The sequence below is a fragment of the Bubalus bubalis genome, chromosome 9, assembly GCF_019923935.1.
Source record: "Bubalus bubalis isolate 160015118507 breed Murrah chromosome 9, NDDB_SH_1, whole genome shotgun sequence".
NCBI classification, from domain to species: Eukaryota; Metazoa; Chordata; class Mammalia; order Artiodactyla; family Bovidae; genus Bubalus; species Bubalus bubalis.
This window is the reverse complement of record NC_059165.1, coordinates 29851785-29877283: the sequence shown is the minus strand read 5'-3', so window position 1 is coordinate 29877283 and position 25499 is coordinate 29851785. Positions and strand designations below refer to the sequence as shown.

At 39.8% G+C, this 25499-nt stretch overlaps 1 protein-coding gene across 5 annotated transcripts in view; it reads left to right on the top strand.

Annotated features, from left to right (window-relative positions):
• The window catches only part of MSH3 (mutS homolog 3), a 183296-nt gene that overhangs the window by 58383 nt on the left and 99414 nt on the right, over positions 1-25499 (top strand). For all 5 annotated transcript variants that reach the window (XM_006065108.4, XM_006065107.4, XM_044947345.2 and 2 more), the window contains exon 12: positions 2373-2482. In XM_006065108.4, the coding sequence (XP_006065170.2) occupies positions 2373-2482 (110 nt within the window). The remainder of the gene's footprint in view (positions 1-2372; positions 2483-25499) is intronic.

Below are 25499 nucleotides of genomic sequence, written 5' to 3'. Positions count from 1 at the left end.
GGGATTTTCCAGGCAGGAGTACTGGAGTGGGGTGCCATTGCCTTCTCCAAAAAATAATGTTATTATAACATAAAGTCACAAAAATATAAGGTAGTTCCGAGTCATTTGAGTAAGTAGTGAAAGAGCTGAACCATCTGCTGTGAATCACTGCTATTGCTGTGAATTAAAGTAAATGCTGAATTAGTCAGTCTCCTGACTCTTGGATTTGTATATTACTGTCTGATTTCTCTCATTCAGGTTTCTCCCTCTGCCAGGCTGTCCTTATGTACTGCAGTCAGCCTTCCTGTTATGCATGAGCATTTTTATCATATCATTCTGTTATTTGGAAGTTGAGCATCTTTCCCGCAAGTCTTTCTCTTCAATGCTATATACATCCCCAAGACAGGAAACAAGTGGTAGGGGTAGAGCCCACAGTCAGAGCCTCCAGATGCAGCCCCAGCATTTCCTTACTTCTTCCACATCCTTCCTGTTCAGGTCCTATCACAGTGGCGTCAGTTCCAAAATCAAAGTCCTAAGGCAAAAATCATCCATCCTCAAAATACCCTTTAAAAATCCCTTTCTCTATTAGAACTCAGGTGCTTGTAGAAGTGGAGGCTGAGAGTTAACATCTTCTGCTTGTCTTCACACTTCAGCTTTCTCCTCCTTTTCCATGGATCAGTGGAAAAGGGTCATGAGGAGGGGTCTGAGTAGCAAGAGAGAGCAAAGGTGTAACAGGCCTCCATCTCCCCCACCTGTCCCCTCCTGTCTGAGTGTGCTTCTCCAATGCTCCATGCTCTTCCTGGGACCCTTCACTGTGGTCCCAGCAGTTGGGCTTTTGTCTCAGGATAGGATGGTGCAGTCACCTATGTGGATTCCCCTCATAGGTCAGCTCTGCATGCCCAGCTCATCCTCAGGGAACCTTCCATGACCACTGTCGTTCCCATGTGTGCTTTGCTTTAAACTCCCGAGGTCTGGAGAGGTTGTAGCACACCTTTTATAGTTGCCTTCTGCCAGATGACATCGTGTCCTCATTAGGAGTCTTTCCTCCCACACTTGGATATAAGTGCCCTGAGGGAGGGACCGTGTCTTAATATACCTTTGCCAGTCATTCTACTGAGCACACGGGAGGTGTCCTATAAGTACCTGTTTGTTGATATGAAGGAAAAGGAAAAAGCAAAAAAAAATTCAGATGAAAATTGTAACTCTGTGTTCCAAATAAAACAAACCTATTAATAGACATTTTGTATTACAGTGAAACCTTGGTTAAAATTAAATACAATTTCTAGTTAATTGTAAATTTTTTCAATGGTAAAGTAGCAAAGCATAGATAAATTTTTGCTACGGATTTAATAAAACAGGCGAAAATCAAACCCTCCCGGGTACAGTCCTAGGGTGCAGTGCACGTTCACTTCTTTCCTTAAGAGAGAGTGTTGTCATGAGATTATCTGTCTTTAGAATGGCAACTCTTAAGTAGTGGGAGATACTGAATTGCCAAAGGAACATGAAATTATTTTCACTGTGCTTTCCTAAGGCAGGAAAGGATGCAGTTATATTTTTAAGGTATTTAGGACAGATGTTTTAAAAGAGACTTCTCAGTAATTTATTGTTAGTTAAAAACTATACGTAAACTGTATCTTTCTTATGCAAAATGTCAATACTTTGTGTGTGTTTATATGGATGGATGTGTGTGTGTGTGTGTGTGCTAAGTTGCTTCAGGTGTGTCCGACTCTTAGCAACCCTGTGGATCTTAGCCCACCAGCCTCCTCTTTCCGTGGGATTCTCCAGGCAAGAATATGGAAGTGGGTTGCCGTACCCTCCTCCAGAGGATCTTCGTGACTCAGGGATTGAACCTGTGTCTTTTACATCTCCTACATTGGCAGGCAGGTTCTTTACCGCTAGCGCCACCTGGGAAATAGAATGTGTATATATGTGTGTGTATGTATATATATACATATACACACACACACATATTCATTCATCTAATGTATGAACACCTGGTTTGAGCATAAAAGCTAAGCATGTGTAACATTATAATTGGGGTATATGGAATAATTAGGGCACATGACAGAGAAGGTAAGGGCACCCCACTCCAGTACTCTTGCCTGGAAAATCCCATGGATGGAGGAGCCTGGTAGGCTGCAGTCCATGGGGTCGCTAGAGTGACTTCACTTTGACTTTTCACTTTCATGCATTGGAGGAGGAAATGGCAACCCACTCCAGTGTTCTTGCCTGGAGAATCCCAGGGACGGGAAGCCTGGTGGGCTGCCGTCTATGGGGTCGCACAGAGTCGGACACGACTGAAGTGCTGCAGCAGCAGGGCACATGCACAACTGGCAATTTTGGTTCAAATACAATCATTGAATTAATAAAACATGCTTTCTGGTCTTTTTTAGACTGATATGAAAACCAAAGGAAGTTTATTTTGGGTTTTAGACCATACTAAAACTTCATTTGGGAGACGCAAGTTAAAGAAGTGGGTGACCCAGCCGCTCCTTAAATTAAGGTAAAAGGAATTCTTTTTTGTGTTTCATCTGAAATTATATAAAATTATGAAATTAAAGGTACATCAGCCTCCTTAAAACCAAGGTCACCATGGTTTATAAGAACACCATTTTCAATTGGGGAAGATTTCACTTTGTAGCTGGTGATAGACTGTCTAATATCATGAGGATTTTTTTCCTTGTTCCCAAGAATGAGTCTTTGCAGTTGAAAGACATGGGATCTACCTGGAGAGAGTGAGGTAATCAGTTGGTTTGGGTCATCAGTAGCATAGGGGTATAGGGAAAGAGGGGCTGGGAAGGTGGGACACTGCCTTTGTTGAGGGCTTTGCAGGCTGGACTGAGGAGCTAGTAGCCAGAGGAAGTTAATCCAGTGGTTCTGCACACGGGAGTGCTGGATCAGAGCTGGTGGGTGTAGGGGGATAGAGAAAGTAGTGACAGGTAGGGGACAAGTTAGCAAGCTCATGGAGAGGTTCTGAAAACCTGAGCTAGAGAAGGAGCAGTAGGAATCTGAAAGAGGGCTTAGGTGTGAGATGTTTAAGAGAGTAGAATGAGTGAACTAGGAGAGCTTTCAGGAAAGGTAGGTGAGTCTAGTGCCTAAGCATAGTGGTCTCCAAGCTTGTCTGCACATTGAAGTCATCTGGGAAGCTCCAAAAACTTATACCTGTATTCTGCCACCACATATTGTGACGACTTAGTGTGGCCTGGGAGTTGGAATTTTTAAAAGCTCCCTAGATAATTCTGACACGCAGATAGGTTTGGGAGCTATGACCTGTGCCTCTCACTTAGTACGAGTCCCAGAAATGTTGACTGAATGACTGAATGCTGTTATCTGCTGTGCTTTTGCTCTGACCCAGTATTTAATATTCAAATCATCTTTTGAGGTAGATCCTTGAGATGAATAAAGAGATTCAGACAGTTTTAATAACTTGCTCAACGTTTCACAACTGGGTAGAGCCTAAAGGTAAGATCAGCATTGACTCCATCCTGATCAGCTTCCCATATGGACTAAGCACAGAGGGGGTGGTGCTGCTGCTGTATGAGTGGGCTCTGTCAACTGAGTCAGTCTCACTAAGTCCATAGCCTGTCAGCCCCGGCACACCGCGTTCTCATCTTTGCAGTAGTACAATACCTTCTCACAGGCTGCTGTAAGGAACAGAATAAGACAGTGATCCTAACTGCCATGTTTGAGCTCTTTATCATACAGCAAGCACTGAGCTAGGGGCTTTATGTGCATCGTCTCTTTTAAACTGCATAGCAAGCTCACTCATGGCTGCATTTTATGCTGGCTTAGGAGTAAATAGCCATCTTTGGCAAAGGATAGCAGATGTTGTCACTGTTGGTCATAGGCTTTAAAATACTGTTTTGATGATGATAATTACTAAATCACTTCAGGTTTTAGTGGGTTATTACGATTTCTTTTCTTGACCATAAAGACCTTCAGGTAGTGAAAACTGACTAGATAAAGATGAAATTCTGAAAATGGAAGTCTCTGCTTTGGACCAGCATTTGTATGAGATAAAGATGCTTCATGGAATAAGAGCAGGCAGTCTGTGGACAGCAGTGTAAGAAGCATTGCCTGCTGGCTGATGGAAAGGCATCTGTCTAAGCAGCCACACCGTTCTTACTTTTTTTTTTTTTTTTGATTGGTTGAAATATTCAGCAGAAACAGACTTACTAGCAGACTTTTTCATGTAAATGAAAATTTTTATTTCTGTTGTTAAACTTGTTTTGTATAAAGAGGATTAATTTGAGCTGAATTCAGTAGACCATGTTGTATGTTCCTTATGGGTTGATCATATTCTTCCTGGGATCCTCCCTTCCCAGAAAGGCTGAGAGAAAGCACTCCATGCATTGAGCTCCAGTGCTTTCAAGTACGAACATTAGACCATCCTAAAGCATATATAGCTGAAAACAAGCACACAAAGCTTCTTCTTTTGCGCTTTTTATTTTAGGTCATAGTTTTAAAACTTTAAGCTGTCTAATCAATTAAAACTGACTTCAGAAGAATTCCAGTTAAATCTTAATTGTGCTTGCAACCTGTTCCAAATACCTAGAGAAAATCTTTAGCTGATTAGTCAGTTGTTCAGCTGTATAGTCGTTGTTGTTTTAATGCTAACATTAGGTGCCATGCTGATCATGTCAGTTGTTTGTCCAGGCTAATATTCTGTCTCTGACATTGGCAACCAAAGGTTAGTTTAGGGCTTAGTTTTCTTCTTTCGTGAGATCATAGAAAAATTGTTGGTGACAAGGGAATTCAGCACAATGTAAGGTGGGTTTCCCTGAGTTTTTCAAGAGCCCATTATTTGTCAGTCATCCATGAATTCTCTTAAATCGCTTTATATTTTTATAAATATATATGTATATTTTATATTTTTAGTCTATTTTAATTCCCAATGCAATCACAGTTCATAAATTCAGGACCAGGTGTTTCAAGTTTCAGAGGATTTTCCACTCCCACTACTTTTTATTCTGCAAAATGACTTCTTTGGTGCAGGGTTTTCTAGTGACTTTCTAGAAAGTATAAATGGCTTTGACCCTATTATTATTGACTGATTCAAAGAATTCACTTGGGTTATTGAGATCAGATTTTACTCTATTGAAACCACATTGGCCCATATAAATAGGTTATGCTTCTTATGCTTTTTATCAGTTCTCTAATTTACGCAGGAAGCTTCTTCAGTGTAGGTCTCTGGTTTCTTATAAATGAATGTCATGTTGGTAAGCCATTATTCCTAAGACCTTTTAAAATTAAATAAGTTATATTGAATTCATTTTTTTAAGGTCTGGTCTTTGAATTTTTTCTGTTTCTTTTAGTTGATAAGTTGTGTCAGTCTTATATATATATACCATATGTACCTTATTGGTTTTGTCCACAAATCCCCAAATGCAAATTCTGCTTGTAAATACAGTAATGATTGGGCACGTAAGAGCAGGGGAAAGAAAACTTTGAGAAGTGTGGCATGAGTCTCTAAAATGATATTTTAGGCAAAAGATTAGTTTCCAAGGCATATCTGGTCATCATAGAAGTAGTGTTAAAGATTCAGTAAAAACTTACTCCTTATTTTGAAATATTAACAAAAGTAAGTTCTGAGCTTTCTCCATGAGTACTTCTTTTTCTGTTATTGTTTAGTCACTAAGTTGTGTCTGACTCTTTTGCAAACCCATGGACTGTAACCCACCAGGCTCCTCTCTCCATGGGATTTTTCAGGCAAGAGTGCTAGAGTGGGTTGCCATTTTCTTCTCCAGGGGATCTTCTTGATCCAGGGTTCAAACCTGCATTTCCTGCTTGGCAGGTGGATTCTTTACCACTGAGCCACCAGGGAAGCCCACCTCTTTTTTGTTCCTGTACCTTATATGTTGTTACCTGTGGTTCTCTTCTGGGGTGTCTTCTCACTTTCAGCACTGCTTAGGGTCTTACCTGTGGCCATAGCATCTCCTGTAACTTCATGTGCTAATGGCTTGGTCACCATCATCTCCCCCAGTTCCAGACCTACACATCCGCGAGCACATTTCTACCTCAGGAAACGTTCCACATGAGTTGCAAAAGAAATTGGAAATAAAATTATATCCTTCAGTGAGAGAGTGATCTCTTGGAAATGCAGCTCTCGTGTGTGTGTGTGTGTATGTGTGAGTACATGCCCATATAGGTATGCATACACACTTATAGAACAGCAGAGTATTGACCACAAAGGGAACCTGAGAAATCAGTTTCTCCACTCTTAGTGGAGGAATTATTTTGACCAATGATGAAAATAGTCTCTCTGTAAGAAGTAGTATTAGATCACCTTGCCTTTTTGTAAAATCACTTTTTATGAAAGACTCTCAGATGAAAGCCTTTTTGTAAAGACTTTGTTTATCAAGAAGGCTAAGTATCTCCACCCGTCTGGTCTTGCCCTTCTCTGTTTCTGTCTGCACTACTCAAAGATGATTGAAAAAAAATGTGTATCTGATTATGTTTTGCTCTCCACTATTTACAGTTCTCACAACAGACTGAGGTGTAATTTATTTCTGGACCTTTGTACAGTCTGTTCCCTTTTTCTAAAATGGAAACTACTCATTTTTGTTTCCCTCTTAATTTCCTGGCTGCTTCTTCAAAGTTTCCTTTGCTCTCTGTTCATCTCTGTATTTTTTTTTTTTAATTTGTTTCTTAAAGATTTTCTCGCTCTCTTTTTTTTTTTTTTTGATATGGACCTTTTCCAAAGTCTTTATTAAACTTGTTACAATATTGTTTCTGTTTTATGTTTTGGCCCCTTTCGGCTGTGAGGCATGAGGGATTCCAGCTCCCTGACCAGGGATCGAACCCACACCCCCTCCATTGGAAGTCGAAGTCTTAACCACTGGACTGCCAGGGAAGTCCCTTTCTCTGTGTCTTTAAATGTTGGAGTTCTGAGGCCTGAATCTTAGGAGCTCCATTTTCTTCCTTCCCTTATCCTTCCTTCCCCTCCTCTCTCAAGTGAACTTACCTAAACCAATGACCCTAAATATCAAAATGTCAGTGATTCTCAAATTTATGTCTTTTGTCCTTACCCTGCTCTATTCTCCAGGCTTATATATTCAACTTAGACTCCTAACCACATAGGTGTATCACAAGCATCTCAAACTTAACATATTTAACCCTATTCCTCCTTCTGGTTTCCCTGTTCTAGGAACCAGCTGCTCTACCTCATGAGGTTCTTGGGCCAGTAGCCTGGGAGTTACTCTGGACGTTTCCTTTTGACAACCGCATCCAATCCAAGTCCTTTTGCTTTTATCTCTAAAATATATCCATAGTCTGTGTGTGTCTTGCCGTCTTGACCACCATCACCCTGGTCTAAATTCTCAGTAGCTCCCACTTGGGACTGCTGCAGTATCCTCCTAACTGGTCTCTTTCTCTCTCTTTTTTAAACTATTTATTTTGTCTCGGGCTGTAGCCAGTTAACAGTGCTGTCGTAGTTGCAGGTGCACTCATCCGTATACACGTATCCATTCTCCCACAAGCTCCCTTCCCATCCAGCCTGCCACGTAACATTGAGCAGAGTTCCCTGTGCTATACAATATGTCCTTGTTGGTTGTCCATTTTAAATATAGCACTAACTGATTTCCCTTTAGAAAATGAAAACTGAATTATGTCACTCCCCTGCCTTAATCCTCATTGGCTTTCCATTGTGCTTCGGGTAAAATTAAAATTCTTAAACATGGCTCTTTAGTATGACTGTGCATTCGTGCGTTCATTGTTTCCTGATCACTCTGGCCTTCCTCTGATTTCTGAGCATCCCAGAACTTTCTCTCATCTTTTGGTCTCTGCATTTACTCGTCTTTCTATCTAGAATGTTCTTTGCTCTCCAGTTTTTACACAGTTAACTCCTCTATTCTTTAGGTTTTACCTTAAACTGCTACTTCTTCAGAGTTTTTTCTTTGCCCTCCTAATCCAAGTTATGTTCTTCATATCATTCTTGAATAGTATATAGGACTTATTATGATTGATATTTGTTTACCAGTGTTGTTTAATATCTGTCTCACAAAATTGTGTGTTTCATTTATAACAAGCATTTGATAAGTATCTTTCCCCTGTGCTCATTTCTCTACATGTGTACTTTTCAAACAAAATATATTATTGTAAAATATGCATAATGTATAATTTATCATCATAATAATTTTTATGTGTCAGTAAATATATTACATTCATGAAGTACATTTGAAAATGTAATAAATACATTAATATTGTTGTGCAACCACAACACAGTCCTTCTTCAGAACTCTTTTCATCTTGCAAAACTGAAACTCAGTATACTTTCCTGGATAACTTCTCATTACCTCCTTTTCCTAACCTTGAGCAAACACCATATTACTTTCTGTCTTTATGAATTTGACTATTCTAGGTACCCCACAAAGTTGAAATAACACAAGGTTTGTCTTTTTGTGACCATCTTATTTCATTTAGTGTGATATCTTCAAGGTTCATTCGTGTTGTATATATCGATATTTTGTCCTTTTTTGAAAAATTAAGGTATAGTATGTAGTTGCTTTATAATATTTTATTAATTTCAGTTGTATAACATAGTAGTTCAATATTTTTATAGATTATACTCAATTTAGGAGAAGGCAATGGCACCCCACTCCAGTACTCTTGCCTGGAAAATCCCATGGACGGAGGAGCCTGGTAGGCTGCAGTCCATGGGGTCACGAAGAGTTGGACACAACTGAGAGATTTCACTTTCACTTTTCACTTTCATGCATTGGAGGAGGAAATGGCAACCCATTTCCAGTGTTCTTGCCTGGAGAATCCCAGGGATGGTGGAGCCTGGTGGGCTGCCGTCTATGGGGTAGCACAGAGTCGGACACAACTGAAGCGACTTAGCAGCAGCAGCATAATCAATTTAAAGTTATTACAAAATAATGACTATAATTCCCTGTGTTGTACAATATATCCTTTGTTTGTTCTATACATAGTGGTTTATATCTCTTAATCCTGTACCTCTACCTTGCCCAGCCCACTTTTCATCTCCCAGCTGGTAACCACTAGTTCATTCTCTAAATCTGTGAGTCTGTTCTTGTTTTGTTACATATGTTTATTTGTTTTACTTTTTTAGAGTCTGCATATAAATGATTCAGTTCAGTTCAGTTCAGTTGCTCAGTGGTTTCTGACTCTTTGTGACCCCATGAATCGCAGCATGCCAGGCCTCCCTGTCCATCACCAGCTCCCAGAGTCTACCCAAACCCATGTCCATCGAGTTGGTGATGCCATCCAACCATCTCATCCTCTGTCGTCCCCTTTTCCTCCTGCCCTCAATCTTTCCCAGCATCAGGGTCTTTTCCAATGAGTCAGCTCTTCGCATCAGGTGGCCAAAGTATTGGAGTTTCAGCTTCAGCATCAGTCCTTCCAGTGAATACCCAGGACTGATCTCCTTTAGGATGGACTGGTTGGATCTCCTTGTAGAGTCCAAGGGACTCTCAAGAGTCCTCTCCAACACCACAGTTCAAAAGCATCAATTCTCCAGCGCTCAGCTTTCTTTATAGTCCAACTCTCACATCCATACATGACTACTGGAAAAACCATAGCCTTGACTAGATGGACCTTTGTTGGCAAAGGAATGTCTCTGCTTTTTAATATGCTGTCTAGGTTGGTCATTACTTTCCTTCCAAGGAGTAAGCGTCTTTTAATTTCATGGCTGCAGTCACCATCTGCAGTGATTTTGGAGCCCCCCCAAAATAAAGTCTACCACTGTTTCCACTGTTCCCCATCTATTTCCCATGAAGTGATGGGACCAGATGCCATGATCTTCGTTTTCTGAATGTTGAGCTTCAAGTCAACTTTTTCACGCTCCTCTTTCACTTTCATCAAGAGGCTCTTTAGTTCTTCTTCACTTTCTGCCATAAGGGTGGTATTATCTGCATATCTGAGGTTATTGATATTTCTCCCAGCAGTCTTGATTCCAGCTTGTGTTTCTTCCAGCCCAGCGTTTCTCATGATGTACTCTGCATATAAGTTAAATAAGCAGGGTGACAATATACAGCCTTGATGTACTCCTTTTCCTATTTGGCAGAGAGTATTTGTCTTTCTCTGTCTGACTTATTTCACAAAGCATAATACTTTCTAGGTCTATCCACATTCTTGCAAATTGCAGAATTTCATTCTTTTTTATGGCTGAGTAATATTCCATTGTATATATATATCACATATTCTTTATCTGTTCATCTGTTAGTGGACACTTAGGTTACTTCCATATGTTGGTTTTTCTAAATAGTGATCATGTGATCATTGGGGTACGTGTATCTTTTCAGATTAGTGTTTTTGTTTTCTTTAAATGTATATCCAGCAGTAGAATTACTGGGTCATATGGTATTCTATTATTAGTTTTTTGAGTAGCCGCCATACTGTTTTCCATATTGGCTGCAGCAATTTACAATCTCACCAATAGTGTACTGTTGTTCAGTCACTCAGTCCTGTCCGACTCTTTGTGACCCCATGGACTGCAGCTTGCCAGGCTTCCCTGTCCTTCACTATCTCCCAGAGTTTGCTCAAACTCATGTGCATTGAGTTGTTGATGCCATCCAACCATTTCATCCTCTGTTGTCCCCTTCTTCTCCTGCCTTAAATCTTTCCCAGCCCCAGGGTCTTTTCCAGTGAGTCAGCTCTTTGCCTCTGGTGACCATAGTATTGGAGCTTCAGCTTTAGCATCAGTCCTTCCAATGAATATTTAGAGTTGATTTCCTTTAGGTTTGACTGATTTTATTTCCTTACTGTCCAAGGGACTCTGAAGAGTCTTCTCCAGCATCACAGTTCGAAAGCATCAATTCTTCAGCACTTAGCCTTCATTATGGTCCAACTCTCACATCCCTACATAACTACTGGAAAAACCATAGCTTTGACTATATGGACCTTTGTCAGCAAAGTGATGTCTCTGCTTTTTTAATATGCTGTCTAGGTTTGTCATAGCTTTTCTTCCAAGGAGCAAGCGTCTTTTAACTTCATGGCTGTAGTCACAGTCCTCAGGGATTTTGGAGTCCAAGAAAATAAAGTCTGTCACTTTCTACTTTTTTCCCTATCTATTTGCCATGAAGTGATGGGACCGGATGCCATGATATTCAGTTTTTGAATGTTGATTTTCAGTCTTTTTCACTGTCCTCTTTCACCTTTATCAAGAGGCTCTTTAGTTTCCCCTTTGCTTTCTGCCATTAGGGTAGAGTCATCTGCATGTCTGAGGTTACTGATATTTCTCCCAGCAGTCTTGATTCCCGCTTGAGCTTCATCCAGGCTGGCATTTCACATGATGCACTAGGGTTCCGTTTTCTCCTCTCCAACATTTATTTGTTGACTTTTTGATGATAGTCATTTTGACTGTTGTGAGGTTATAATTTTAATATGGTTTGATTCACATTTCTTTGATAATTAGTGATGTTGAATATCTTTTCATATGCCTGTTGGCTATCTGTGTATCTCCTTTGGAAGAATGTCTATTCAGATCTTCTGCCCATTTTAAAAATTGTTTTATATTGAATTGTATGAGCTATTTATGTAATTTGGATATTAACTCTTTATCGGTCATGTCAGTTGTAAGTAACCTCCCAATCAGTAGGTTGTATTTTTGTTTTATTGACAGTTTCCTTGACTGTGCAAAAGCTTTCAAGTTTAATCAGACCTCATTTGTTTAGTTTTGCTTTTTTTTCTTTTGTCTTGGGAGACAGATTCAAAAACATATTGCTATGAGTTATGTTGAAGAGTGTTCTGGCTATGTTTTCTTCTAGGAATTTTATGGTTTCAGGTCTTAGATTTAGATCTTTGAATCCATTTTGAGTTTCTTTTGTGTATGTTTCAATGGTGTATTCTGATTTTATTGATTTACGTGTCACATCTAGTTTTTCCAGCATCACTTATTGAGGAGACTGTCTCTTCTTGCCGCCTTTGTCATAGATTAATTGACCATAAGTGCATGGGTTTATTTCTGGGCCGTCTACTCTGTTCCATTGATCTATACATCTGTTTCTGTACTAGTACCATACTGTTTTGATTACTGTAGCTTTGTAGTATTATTATTAAGTGGATATTTATTATTCATTGAAGGAATAATTAAAAGAGTAACTCATTCAAGATCTAACTCAGATCCTGCCTCTGAGAAGTCCTTCTCCCTCAATCCCCACTTCATCCTTGTAGAAAGGTATCTTCCCTCAATTTTATCCTGCTTCTTACTCCTCCACCCCTGACACACACACAGAATGCATAATGAGGCTAACAGTGCTTTTAATATAACAGGTGATCAAGAAATTATGAACAAATGAATCCATTTAACAATCTTAGGGTTCTAAGTAGGCTTTGAAAATAAAAACACATCTATATAAGGGAAGTTTATTTTTCTCAGAAAAACTCCTTGATTTAAAAGACCCTTAGAAGCAGTTTTTTTTTTTTTTCATATGATTCCTTGTCTTAGTGCCATAGAATTGGTTCTGAGAAATCATTTCTTCCCTTCTAGTGGAATAATTGCTTGGTCTGATGTGAAAAGGTGATATTTAACCATGGAAGAAATGGTGTTGCAACATCTTGCATTCTTGTCAAACCCCTCATAGGATTAGAAGTTACTCAGAGAAAGTCATATGACTTAGTAAGGAATCCAGGCTTGGTGACAAGAATCAGGCATAGCTAGTTTTAAGTATCGTGTAAAAAAATCTAGCTTATAACTCTAAACTCATCTGAGTCAAACTTTATTTGCTTACAAATATTTAGAGTCATTATGATTTTCGAGTATGGCTTTTTAAAGTCCATACCAGTAGAATCTGAAGTACATAATGGGTCTGTTAGTTTATTATGGGTGCTGAAACAAAGTACCCAAAGACTAGGTGGCTTAAACAGCATGAATTTGTCTCACAGTTCTGGAGGCTAGAAGTCCAAGATCAAAGCGTCTGTGCGTCTGTGAAGGAGAATCTATTCAGTGTCCCTCTCCTAACTTCTGGTGGTTTGTTGTCAATCTTTGGTGTGTTACTTGGCTTATAGACGTGTCTTTTTTTTTTTAAGGGATAATGCCTTTTTTTTCCCTGTGTGTGTTTTACATTTTATTTATTTATTTTTGGCTGTGCTGAGTCTTCATTGCTCTACACAGGCTTTCTCTAGCTGTGGCGAGCTGGGGCTACTTTCTGGCTGTGGTGCACGGGCTTCTCACTGCTGTGGCTTCTCTTTTGCAGAGCATGGGCTGTAGGACACAAGGCTTCAGTAGTTGCAGTTCACAGGCTCTAGAGCATGTACTCAGTCATTGTGGTGCACAGCCTTGGTTGCTCCACAGCATCTGGAATCTTCCCAGACTGGGCATGGAGCCCATGTCCCATGCATTAACAGGCGTTTTCTTACCCACTGCACCACCAGGGAAGTCCAGTGTGTCATTCTTATCTCTGCCTTCATGTTCGTGTGGTATTTTCCCTGTGTGTATCTCTCTTCATACGGCATTCTTTTAGTAAGAATATAGTCATATTGGATTAGGAGCTTACACTGTTCCATTATGACCTCATCTTAACCAATTGAATCTACAGTAACCTTACTTCCAAGTCAGGTCACATTCTGAGGCACTGAGGGTTAGGTCTTCAACACATATTTTTGGAGGGGACACAGTTTCATCCATAACAGATAGGCTCAATTATTTCATATTTTTCCTTTTCTTGGCACAGACAGATCAAATGTGCTCATCTCTTGAATGGAAACAAGTGTTTTGATTATCATTTAAATGTGTCACACATTTTTATTCAACACCTGAAGTGAGATGGTAGAGAACACTGAATTTGTAAATTGCAAACGTTCTGTAATTTTATGCATGTAGTACAGGACTCTGAAAAATCTTTCTTCTTCCTTACCTTTGAAAAACATTCTGGATTGTATCTGTCCAGGTGTAGGTATTTATGCAAAATGTTTAGATTGATTTTAGAGATGAAAAGGAAACTTTATTTTTTTAAAAAAAGAAAGGAAAGTATTTTGCTAGAAAGGAGAAGATGTCCAGATCTAAGAGTTGAGGAAAGAAGAGTAGCCAAGGTGGGAGGAGGGAAGTGCTGAGGCTTGAGAGGTGAGTTCTGGTCTGTTCCTCTCTGTACCAGTGTCTACGTGGGGGAAGTAGGAGATGAAAACTCAAAAGCATCAAATGCATAGAAGATGGCAGAGGTTACTGCTTTTGTTTTATAGATGAGAAAAAGTGACATTCAGGTTCATTATCCAGGATCATCCAGCAAAGCACACAGGGGCATATCTGAAAGCAGTTTTGGAGCAAATGAGACACTAGAGCTTGAGTTCAGATTTGCTCCTGCATTTCTGTCACTTGGGACAAGTTATGAACTTTTGAACACTTCAGTTTCTTCACTTGTAAAATGGGAATTGCACCACCTACCCTGTAGTGGTGTTATGAGGACCAAATGAGATGATCTGCATAAAGGGTTAGTGTGGATCCTGGCGTCAGTCACACAGTCAAGTGGCTGTGGACTTTAAATACCCCAAAATTGGAAGCAACCTGGCTATTAGGAGGGCAGTGCTAAAATAGTTACCTGGTCATACGTTAGAATACGGGATAGCAGTTAAAATGAATGAGTTGAGTCTACATGTTTTAACGTGGATAACTCTCATAAAAATAATGTTTATGACATAAGACATGATAACCTATTTATCTAAATGTTGTAACACACAGTAATACCGTTTGTTGTTTCAGGTTTCAGACATAAGTGGCAGAAACATAAGTACAAGAAGTAGAAAGGATGTTTAATAACATCAGGAAAGTGGTTACTTCTGGGAAGAGAAGAAAGAAAGAAAAATGGATGGGGGAGTGTTTTCTGTGTGTTTGAAGTGTTTTATTTTTAGAAAGTAATAATATGGAGAAAATATACATATACACATATGCATATATATTTTTTTAAATGGTACTGCTACCACCCCTTCACCACCATCCTGATCAGGTGACAGTGAGATGCAAACTCAAGCCCATCTGTCTGGAAAGCCCATGTTAGACTCCAGAGCATTCACTTTTCACCTCATCTTGTTTTAGAAAGATGGGAAGTCAGTCCTGGCTGGGGGCTTCCAGTGGTGAAAGGAAGGAGGCTGTGTGCCCGTGTTGTCAGCTGTCCAGGATATGTCCCCGTCAGTTCTCCGGAATCTGGTGCTTCATGCGTTGTGTCTTTTGTGTAGCTGTAGTCAGGATTTTGGAGAATGTGCAAGGGCTACTGGTGAGTAGGTGGGGTCCCTGTGTGAGTCTTTCTCAGAATCATACAACCATTAACAGTTGAGCATTGTCATTGTCTGTGGTCAGGCTTGGATCACAACCTTTCTCTTTCATTTAATGCTTTAACTTGACCCAGTCCTGGGGATTTAGGAAGCTCAGCTTTCTGTTCTGATTGACCAGGTGCCCATTAACACTTAGTAGTATAAAATAGGTTTTTAAAATTTTGTATGATTTAATCTCAATGACAAGACAGTGTTCCTATTCTCAAGGAGCTTCTAATCTAATTTGACCAAGGCATAATCTTTTAGTGAGGAGGAGCTGAAAGTGAAGGAAACTTTAATACCTAAAATAAAATGCTTGCTCTTCACTAGCTCAATAATGCAGTTAGAACAAATGAAGAATACTTTTATAATTCAGTTAGATTTTTAGAAAGCTGCTTAAGAGAATTAAGCATGCTAAGTTTATTCTTGGAATTTAAATCACATAAATATTTAAGAAAATTGAAGCTTGTTGGTATTAGGAAGTAGGTCTGGGACTAGATTTCTGTGTAATTTTCTAGAGCACTAAGTATATTTTACTGATAGTTAATTCTCTTGAATAATTTTTAAAATTTATTTATTTTTAATGGAGGATAATTGCTTTACAATATTGTATTGGTTTCTGCCATACATTAACATGAATCAGCTATAGATATACATGTCCCTTCCCTCTTGAACCTTCTCTTGAGTAATTAAATGACTTTTATTTTGGTAAACCCTTATGTTTGGGGTATTAGCGTTTGTATCTCTAATTCATATACATACGTGCGTACTAAGTCGCTTCAGTCGTGTCTGACTCTTTGTGACCACATAGACTGTAGCCCGTCAGGCTCCTCTGTCCATGGGATTCTCCAGGCAGAATACTGAAGTGGGTTGTTATTTCCTACTCCAGGGGATCTTCCCCACCCAGGGATCGAACCTGTGTCTTTTAGGTCTCCTGCACTGGCAGGCAGGTTCTTTACTGCTAGTGCCACATAGCCCTAGTCTAAGTGACAAAGTAATAGAATATTATATGTTTGCTCCACTTAACATTTCATTTATTTTAGCAAGACTAAGTGCCATTTTTAACTCTGGAACTTCCTGAAATTAACTACATGAGAAGGCCCTATTTATTCTTTGTGGTTTCCCATGATCCATGAGTCTGCTTACAAACATTCACCTGTGGTGACTCTACTCTTACTCAGTCCAGTGAGACACAGTACTGCTCACAAATGAGATGGAAGAGTGGTGGGTGAAGCCTGCCTGGGGGCTGTGATTGATGGGTGTTGACCCCCTGCCTCTTCGCCTTTGCTGTGTGGATGTGAGTGAAAGTGGAGAGGGGTTTTGCTGCCACCAAGAAAAAGTGACCCTAAAAGCCTCTTATCCAAATGTCTGCCCTGTTATTGCATATGGTTTAACCAGCATCTTTTGGGATGCTTCTGTGCAGGAACCTTGAGCTGGCCTCTGCTTTGTTCTGTAGTTGCCAAGTTTCCAAGAATATATAACAGGCCAACCTTACACCCAGGTTCATTATTCTGATTCGTCTTATCCCTGTGGTCTGGCAGTCTCCAAGTTGTGAAACTTATTTATAATTGTCCCATCGTGCCTTATGGTTCCTAGTAAAAACAAATACAGATCCTCCCTGAAGGTATACACTCTCATCTAGGCCTCCTAGGAATTTCAAAGAGAAAACTCTGCCATAAGTTCATAAACCATAATTACAAAAGATGTGGGGAAACAAGTACCCATGAATGTGAGTTAGTGGAAGTTATAAACACTAGACATAGAATCCCAAGACCTTTAGATAGTGAGATTAGAAAGATGAATATTGAATCACCAAATTAAAAGAAACACAAAAGGGAATCAAAACATGAGCACAGCACAAATATACCATCAGAAGAAATCAGATTGATTTTTAAAAACAACTCCATGTAGCTTTTATTAATATAAACAGTGGGTAGGATTGAGGCCTGCACAGGTCCCAGCCTTTCCATGGTTTAGGATTGCTACCTGCCTCATACAGCAAAGCAGAGGGTTTTTCTTCTGGGAGGACAAAAGTCGTCTCCTCCTCTGAAAAAACCTTTTACATAGTTGGCTTTGGCATCTTCTAGGAATAGAGGGGCAGGGATTGAGGCCTCATGAGTCTGGGTTTTCAGTTGAGGTGTTACGGGGGAGCAGGTTCTTGTTAGGTTGCAGAAAGAATTCAGAGACAAGACAGAGAGGTCAGGAAAGCAAAGTGAGAATTTGTTAAGTGGACAGTGGGCAGTCTCAGGTGAGTAGCTGCACTGAGTTTGTTTGGCATTGCAGTTATATGAGGCATAGAAATGAAGGAGCAGAATATTCATTGGGGAGGGAGGGGTTTGGAGTTGTATACTCTGATTTTCATCCCAGCTCCACCTTCCTGAGGCGAGGGGGGATTTTTGTCCTTATTTAGTCTTGATCGGAAGTATCATAGTATCAGTGCATGATGGGAACTTCTTATCTTCAAGGCTAATTTTACTGTAATAAGACCATGATGAGCAAAAGATTACATTCAGATGCCAGAGATTCCCTCTTTTTCCTATCTTTCTTTGTCAGCCTGCAGGACACTTATCACCCCAAAATGTGTGGTTTCATGTCAGTCCAGAGGTTCCTTCTTTTCTTTGTATGCCCAAGGACTCCCATTGTTGATAAGATGTATGGTCTCCTGCAGTTTGGCCTGCACCCCCCTTTCTCTGTTCATCTTTAGCTATCTGCCTGCTCAAACAGAGGAAGAGAGAGAAGGTCCAGAGTGGAGTGTCGTTATCTCAGAACTCATCTCTGTTAACTCAGCCTGAGCTTCATGAGTCATGGAAGTGGATTCCTTACTAAAGTAATAGTTTCCAAAAAAAAGAAAAGAAACAATTGGTGAGTTAGACCACTGTAGATGAAATAACTGAAATCCAAGATATTATCTAAAGAAATTACCCAGAGTGTAGCACAGAGAGAGAGTATGAGCAAAGATAAAAGAGACTAAAAGACAAATAAAAAATTAGGTGGTCTAACATAATCCTCATCAAACTTCCAGTAGAAGGAAATGAGAGAGAATAGGAAAAGAGAGACAGTGTTCAAAGAAATGAAAGATGAGAGTTTCTCACATTTCATGAAAGATGTGAATCTTTAGGTTTAGAAAGCACAACTGAATCCAAAGTGCAATTGAAAACAAACAAGAAATCCACATTTTCCTAAATTACAATGAAACTATGTATGATTCTAAATCAGAAATAAAAATCCTATAGAGGTCAAGGGAGCAAAGAAAGATCACCTGTAAAGTAATGGAAATTACATAATGATTTAAGTTCTATTTTCCCTACCTATTCTGTTCTTCATCTGCTTTCTTTTCACAATGTCTTTTGAATTTTTTGAGTATTTTTTTATCATTCAGCCCCATACCCCACAAAGCTTGGTAGTTTGTAGCCTCTTTCTATTGTCTGTTGCTTCTCTTGATTCTTACTCATCTGGCTTCTTTTTATACATGAACACTTGATTATCTTTGTGTATGAATTATATTATTTGAAAATTTGTTTTTAACAATAACTTGAGAGAGCAACACTGTTTACAGTAGCCAAGATATGGAAACAACCCAAATGTCCATCAACAGACGACTGGCATAAGAAGATATGGTGTGTATACACACACACACACACACACACACACACACACACACTTGTGCTTGTGTTTGTGCTTACTCACTCAGTCGTATCCAGCTCTTTGTGACCCCATGGACTATAGCCCCCACCCAGGCTTCTCTGTCCATGGGGATTCTCCAGGCAAGAATACTGGAGTGTGTTGCCATGCCCTCCTCCAGGGGATCTTCCCAACCCAGGGATCAAACCCAGGTCTCCTGCATTGCAGGTGGATTCTTTACCATATGGGCCACACACACACACACACATAAATAATGGAATGTTACTCTGTCATAAAAAAGAATGAAATATTATATTGCCATTTTCACCAATATGAATGGACCTAGAGAATATTATATGTAGTGACAAATACTGTATGATGTTACATGTATGTGTAATCTAAACACCATATAGATGAATCTATATGTAAAAGAGAAACAGACTCATAGAAAGCAAACTTATGGTTACCAAAGGGAAAGGTTTGATAGCACAGCAAGTTATATTTAATATTTTGTAATAATTTATGAGACATAATATGAAAAAAAAAACCTGCATCAGTTTACCTCTGAAACTAACACAATATAGTTGATGTCAACTGTACTTCAATTAAATAAATAATATGAATACTAATGTACCTTCTCCTGAAGAATATTTTTGTTTGCTTTTGCCAGATTCTTGGTGGTATTACCAGTCTGGGACTGTCTTAATTTAAGTTCAGTTTTGACATGTTTCAGTTCATCCAAATGATACTAACCTAGACTACAAATTTACCCTTACTATGAGGCCGGCTCATTTTTACAGAAGATTCTTCTGGCATATCTTTTTAGTGCAAAAGTAGTATTGACTGCTGGATTATGTATTTGGGTTCTTGTTTTCATTTTGATAGTTTTTTCTTACCATTTTGTTAGTCCTTTGATACTTGTGACAACATGTTTTTATGTTTTGTTTGGTTTTTTAAATTGTCCCCAGTGGGAGGGATGGTCTGGAAGTACCCATTCCCATTATTGTCAAAAACAGAAATCACATTTCATGCTCTTTTCAATGGCTTAGGTTTGTGGCCTGAACCAATAATGGAAGGTAGCTGTCAGGAAATTGTTTTGTCTAATATTCTGAAAGGGGTAAATTGTCTCTTGGTAAAATGATGCCTCTTTTGAGTATGAGTAATAAAAATCCTTAAAAACTGGTTGGGTGATTTACAGTTTGCAACTAAGTAAATATTCAGAATAGCTCTTTACAATGTAATTTCATAAATAAACCCGTTCTTTCACTGTCTGTAAGGTTTTGAGCATGATGTTTGCAGATGGCATCTTACTACCTATCATTACCTCTCAGAAAGAAGTTACTCCTTCTTTTCTCCTCTCTCCCTCCCTTGTATAATCCATCACAACTCCTGTTTACTTTACCTCTATAATATCTTTTGAAACTATGTGCTCTTTGCACTGGTATATCCTCTACTTGGGTTCAGATCATCAGTTCCACTCCCCTGGATTCCTGAAGCTTCCTTATAATCAGTCTTCCTGCTACTGTCCTTATGTCCTTGTCAAAATTAGCTGTTGACTCCCCTTGCTCTCAGGACTAAGTCAGAGCTCCTGTGTGGTCTGCATTATTCATGTGACCAGGTTCCTGTTCTGCTTTCTAGCTCCTACTGTTATTCTTTCACTCTCCATCTTCTGTTTTGTTTTGTTTTTTTTTAATTTGACCGTGCTGGGTCTTAGGGCATGTGGGTCTTTAGTCTTTAGTTGCAGTGTGTGGGGTCTTTAGTTGCAGCGTGTGGGATCTAGTTCCCTAACCAGGGATCAAACCTGGGCCCCCTGTGTTTGGAGTGCTGAGTATTAGCGCCTGGACCACCAGGGAAGTCCCTACTTCTTTTATTTATGCAATGGGTGCTTTATAAACACTCAGTAATTGTTCATTGAGTGAATAAGTGAATAGTGTATGTGAAAGGCAAAGCTAGGTAGATTCAAGTAATGATGGTTAGGCCCTAGGAGAAGGCCTATGACTCATGTTTCTTTCTACCAGAAAGCTGTTTAGGTAGTTGATTTAGCCATATTGTATGACCAATGTGTTAATGTCTGAATTTAATTTATTCATTTTATATTATCTTTAGAGCTAAACTTTCAGTAAAAAATTAGAACCAACTACCAAAACACTGCCAACTTTTCCCCAGTAGTTAGTTTATCTCTTTCCCTCCAAATAAACTTACATTAGAATAATAGAGGCATCTTCCACAAATAGCAACCGGTAGGTACAGACTGAGCACTTGTCCTTACTGTGGCAGTGGCTGTAGGTGATACACTGTGTTTCAGTGACAGCCCCACACAGCAGGTACTAATGTCATCACTCCATTGATTTTCAAACGTGAAGGACCCTAGTGACACCCACATTTACTTGTTGGATCTTTGATGATAAAGGAGAGAATCTTTGTCCTCCCTAGAACCTTAGGTTCATTATTTTTTTTGTCATATGGAATGAAATGAATGACCCAGGTGTTCTCTTTTTCATTTGTTTAGAATGTATCCTGTGGTATGATCAATTGTAGAGTACCATAGGACATCTTGGAAGAATAATATATTTATCATCATTTAATTGGCAGTGCTATTTCCTATTTTGTTGATCTCTCTCACTGACTGGTTCCCTGATACCTCAGCAATAAAGAATCCACCTTGCAATGCAGGAGACACACGTTTGATCCCTTTGTCAGGAAGATTCCCTGCAGGAGGAAATGGCAACCCATTTCAGTATTCTTGCCTGAAAAATCCCATGGTCAGAGGAGCCTGTTGGGCTATACAGTCCAAAGGGTTGCAGAGAGTCACATGACTGAGCGATTGAGCACACTCATTGACTGCACCAAAATAATTGTTTTCTATTCTGGTGGTCTGACCAATTATTTTATTACAGTTATTTAGAAAGTCTTATACCCGCCAATTAGAGAACAGTTCTGAGATACACCAAAAAACTTGATTGGAGGTCATTTTTACTGATTTGCCTTCTGATCTGCTTATTGGAGTTAAAAGTAGAAGTATGGCTGCCCCAGTGATGAGAAATTCACGATAAATACTGCCTCACTCCCTCTCCAGTTCTCCCTGACTGCGGTAGACGTTTGTAGTTGGTTATGGCATTGTTTCTCAATGTACCTCCTATCAGGTCTCAGCACAGTACTTCAGGTCACTACTGCCAGTCAGATTTAGCCCTTAAGATGCTAGGACTGGCCTTTCTTGTGTAATCCTTTCTTGTTCACTTTGCACAAAATACCGTTTTGTGTATCTATGCCTAGAGGCTTGTCTAAACATAGTTATATCCCAGCTTATGTTTTGGGTGTCGTTTCTCCCTCCCCTGTGCTGTTCTTCGTGGTACCTGCCAAACAGATTTCATAACCAAACAAAGGTGTCTGTGGCTTCCCTGGTGGCTCACTTGCTAAAGAAATCTGCCTGCGGTAGAGGAGACCAGAGTTCAATCCCTGGGTCGGGAAGTTCCCCCAGAGAAGGAAATGGCTACCCACTCCAGTATTCTTGCCTGGAAAATCCCATGGACAGAGGAGCCTGGCAGGCTACAGTCTATAGGGTTGCAAAGAATAGGACAAGACTGAGTGAGTACACCACCACCGAAGGTGTCTGTAGTAATAGTGGGGTAACACCCAACAAGTGTTGAGTAGCTATTGTGTGTCAGGCAGTCTGCTAAGTGCTTAATATGTATTACTTCATTGAATTCTTATAACAATTCTATATGAGTTAGGGACCATTATTATTCCCATTTTATAGATGGAGAAGCTAGGGCAAGTCTAAATAACTGGTGAATGAAAGAACCTGGATTTGAACTGAGGTTGTTTCTCTTCTTAGCTCAAGCTCTTTCCCCCGAGCTGTTACCCTCCCTAACGAGTGAAGGCTGGGTTACTGTGGAAATGATTCAGAGCAAGGTTCTGTCTGTGCTGTCACAATGCTAAAATAAAAGCCACTACCTGTGTGTTTTCCAAGAAAATATTTTTTGAAAAAGTCTTTTGGAAGACTTCATAAATATGATTTAAGTCTTTTGCTTTTATCTTTCCATATCTCAGACAACCTTTATAATTTTTGAAAGAGGAGCTATCTGGCTGTCTTATACATTCACAGATGGCATTATTTTATCTGTCCTCATACCATCTGCAGCATCAACTTAGTCTATTTCAATTGGTGTCTTCTTTCATTTGTGCAGGAGTCAGCTATTAAAATAAAACTTTATATTTGTGTAGCATTTTGGGGTAAACGTTGTGATAAAATAAATCAATGTTTTACCCTAACAATCTTAATTTAATTTTTTCACCTCATCTTGGTTTATTTTATATGTAGTCTTCGAAATTCAATTGATTTCAGCAGCTACTTATTGAGCATGTATCATGATCAGTTACGCTATTGGAGAAATGATCCCCATTCTCACAGAGCTTAGGACTTCCCAGGGGGCTCAGTGGTGAAGAATCTGTCTGCCAGTGTAGGAGACTCAGGAGATGTGGGTTCAATCCCTAGGTCAGGAAGATCCCCTGGAAATGGCAACCCACTCCAGAATTCTTGCCTGGAAAAATCCCATGAGTAGAGGTGCCTGGTGGACTACAAGTCAATGGGGTTGCAAAGAGTAGGATATGACTGACCATAAGCACACTCTCACACTCAGTGAGCTTACTGTTGAGCAGTGAAGACAGTGGAGAAGTAAATACGGTTGTAAGTTTCACTATAGAAAGAAAACAGAGTTGTATGGAAAAGGATGGGAAAGGATGAAATCTAGTTCTAGTGAGTCTAGAAAGCCCTTTCAGAGGAAGAATGAGAAGGAGTTTGCCAAACAAAGTGGAAGGTGGTAGGCAGGAGGAAAAGGTAAACCAGTCTTCAAGGCAGAGTGAGGAGCAGGTGAGAAAGCCGTAATGTCAGAGAACTTGGAGTGACCAAGATGTTGGAAGAAGTTCAGTCCGACTGAAACTTAGAGTGAGAGGAAGAGAGTAACAGGTGATCTAAGACGAGACTTGTGAGGTAAGCAGGGCATTTAAGGATCCTGGATTTGAATCTAAGATTAATGGCAAGTCATTGATGAGCTTAAGGCAGAAGTAAGGCATAAACAGGTTTGGGTTCTAGGAAGACTGCTCAGGCTGTGCTGTGGAGAATGGATTGGGAAAAGGGACAGAGGTGGACATAAGGAGAAAATTTCGGAGGCTGTTTTGGTAGAACACTTCTCTTTGTGAGAGGTCATATTACCTTAGACTAGTGCAGAGGCAATAGAATGGAAAAAACTGAAGAGATTTAAGAGGCCACAGCATTGAGAATGGAAGAATCAGCCTGTGTGTCTGCAAAATTCTGGCTTGTTCTACTTTTTCATGTGAAATCAAATGCCTGTTCTACGCAGCAGAGGATGAGCTAGAGAAAAATGGAACAAAAAATGATACCTGAAGTTACCCTCTGCTTTGTGAACAAGTTTGACTTCACAGCATAGTTATAGGGATGTGGTGTTGTGTTCAGTCACTTCAGTCGTGTCTGACTCTTTTGCAATCCTATGGACTGTGAGGCCATCAGGCTCCTTTGTCCATGGGATTCTCCAGGCAAGAATATTGGAATGGGTTGCCATTTCCTCCTCCAGGGGATCTTCCTGACCCAGGAATCAAACCCATATCTCCTGTGTCTCCTGCATTGCAGGCAGATTCTTTACCCACTGAGCCACCTGGGAACCCCAGTTATAGGGATAAGAAATATAAAAACTCTCAATTAATTGTAAAACAGTTTAATAGTCATCTAGGCATATTCTGATATCAGGCTGCCCTTTACATCAGTGTGTGTGATAACAAAAGAATTTTGATAGAGTGCATTCAGTAGCTGATGTCCCCATTTCCCCTCAAATGTCAGTGCTTTTTTTCATTTGCTTGCTTGTTGTCATTCATTCATTGATCAAAAAGAACGTTTACCGAAGGCCCATTTTCTACTAGATATGTACTTATTTCAGTTTTTTCACATATGGCCATTATACCTAGTATAGGCCTTTGACATGTATAGTTGCTGGATGGGTTTTATCTCATTTGGGGCACATTAGTCAAGTTTCCATGTTGGGTTGACAGTCTCACCATTTCTTTCCAAGTGACCCATCACTTAAGGTGTAGCCAATGATAAAATGCTGCAATCCTGGCCTCCCATGTCTCCTGATGTTTTTTTTTTTTAATTTTTTATTGTAGTTGAATTACAATATAGGGTAATTATTGCTGTACAGTATGGTGATTCAGTTATACACACACACACACATACACACACACACACATTCTTTTCATATTCTTTTCTGTTATGTAATTTATCACCTGATATTGAATATAGTTTCCTGAGGTCCTAATGTTTTATCCTCTGCCCTTTCTATTACTGCTTCCAATCTCTGCCCAGGCTCAGTGTGCCTAAGTCCCCTTTCAATCAAGCATATAATCAGTTCAGCTACCATCATTGAGACTTCTCCCAAAGCAGCTGGTTGGCTGAATGAAGTGTTTTTTGACCGAGATGGTCAGTTATTTCAGTCAGAGTAGAAAATCCAGTTGCTCACTGTAGATCCATTATATTACTGCTAAGTCACTTCAGTCATGTCCGACTCTGTGTGACCCCATAGACGGCAGCCCACCAGGCTCCCCCGTCCCTGGGATTCTCCAGGCAAGAACACTGGAGTGGGTTGCCATTTCCTTCTCCAATGCATGAAAGGGAAAAGTGAAAGGGA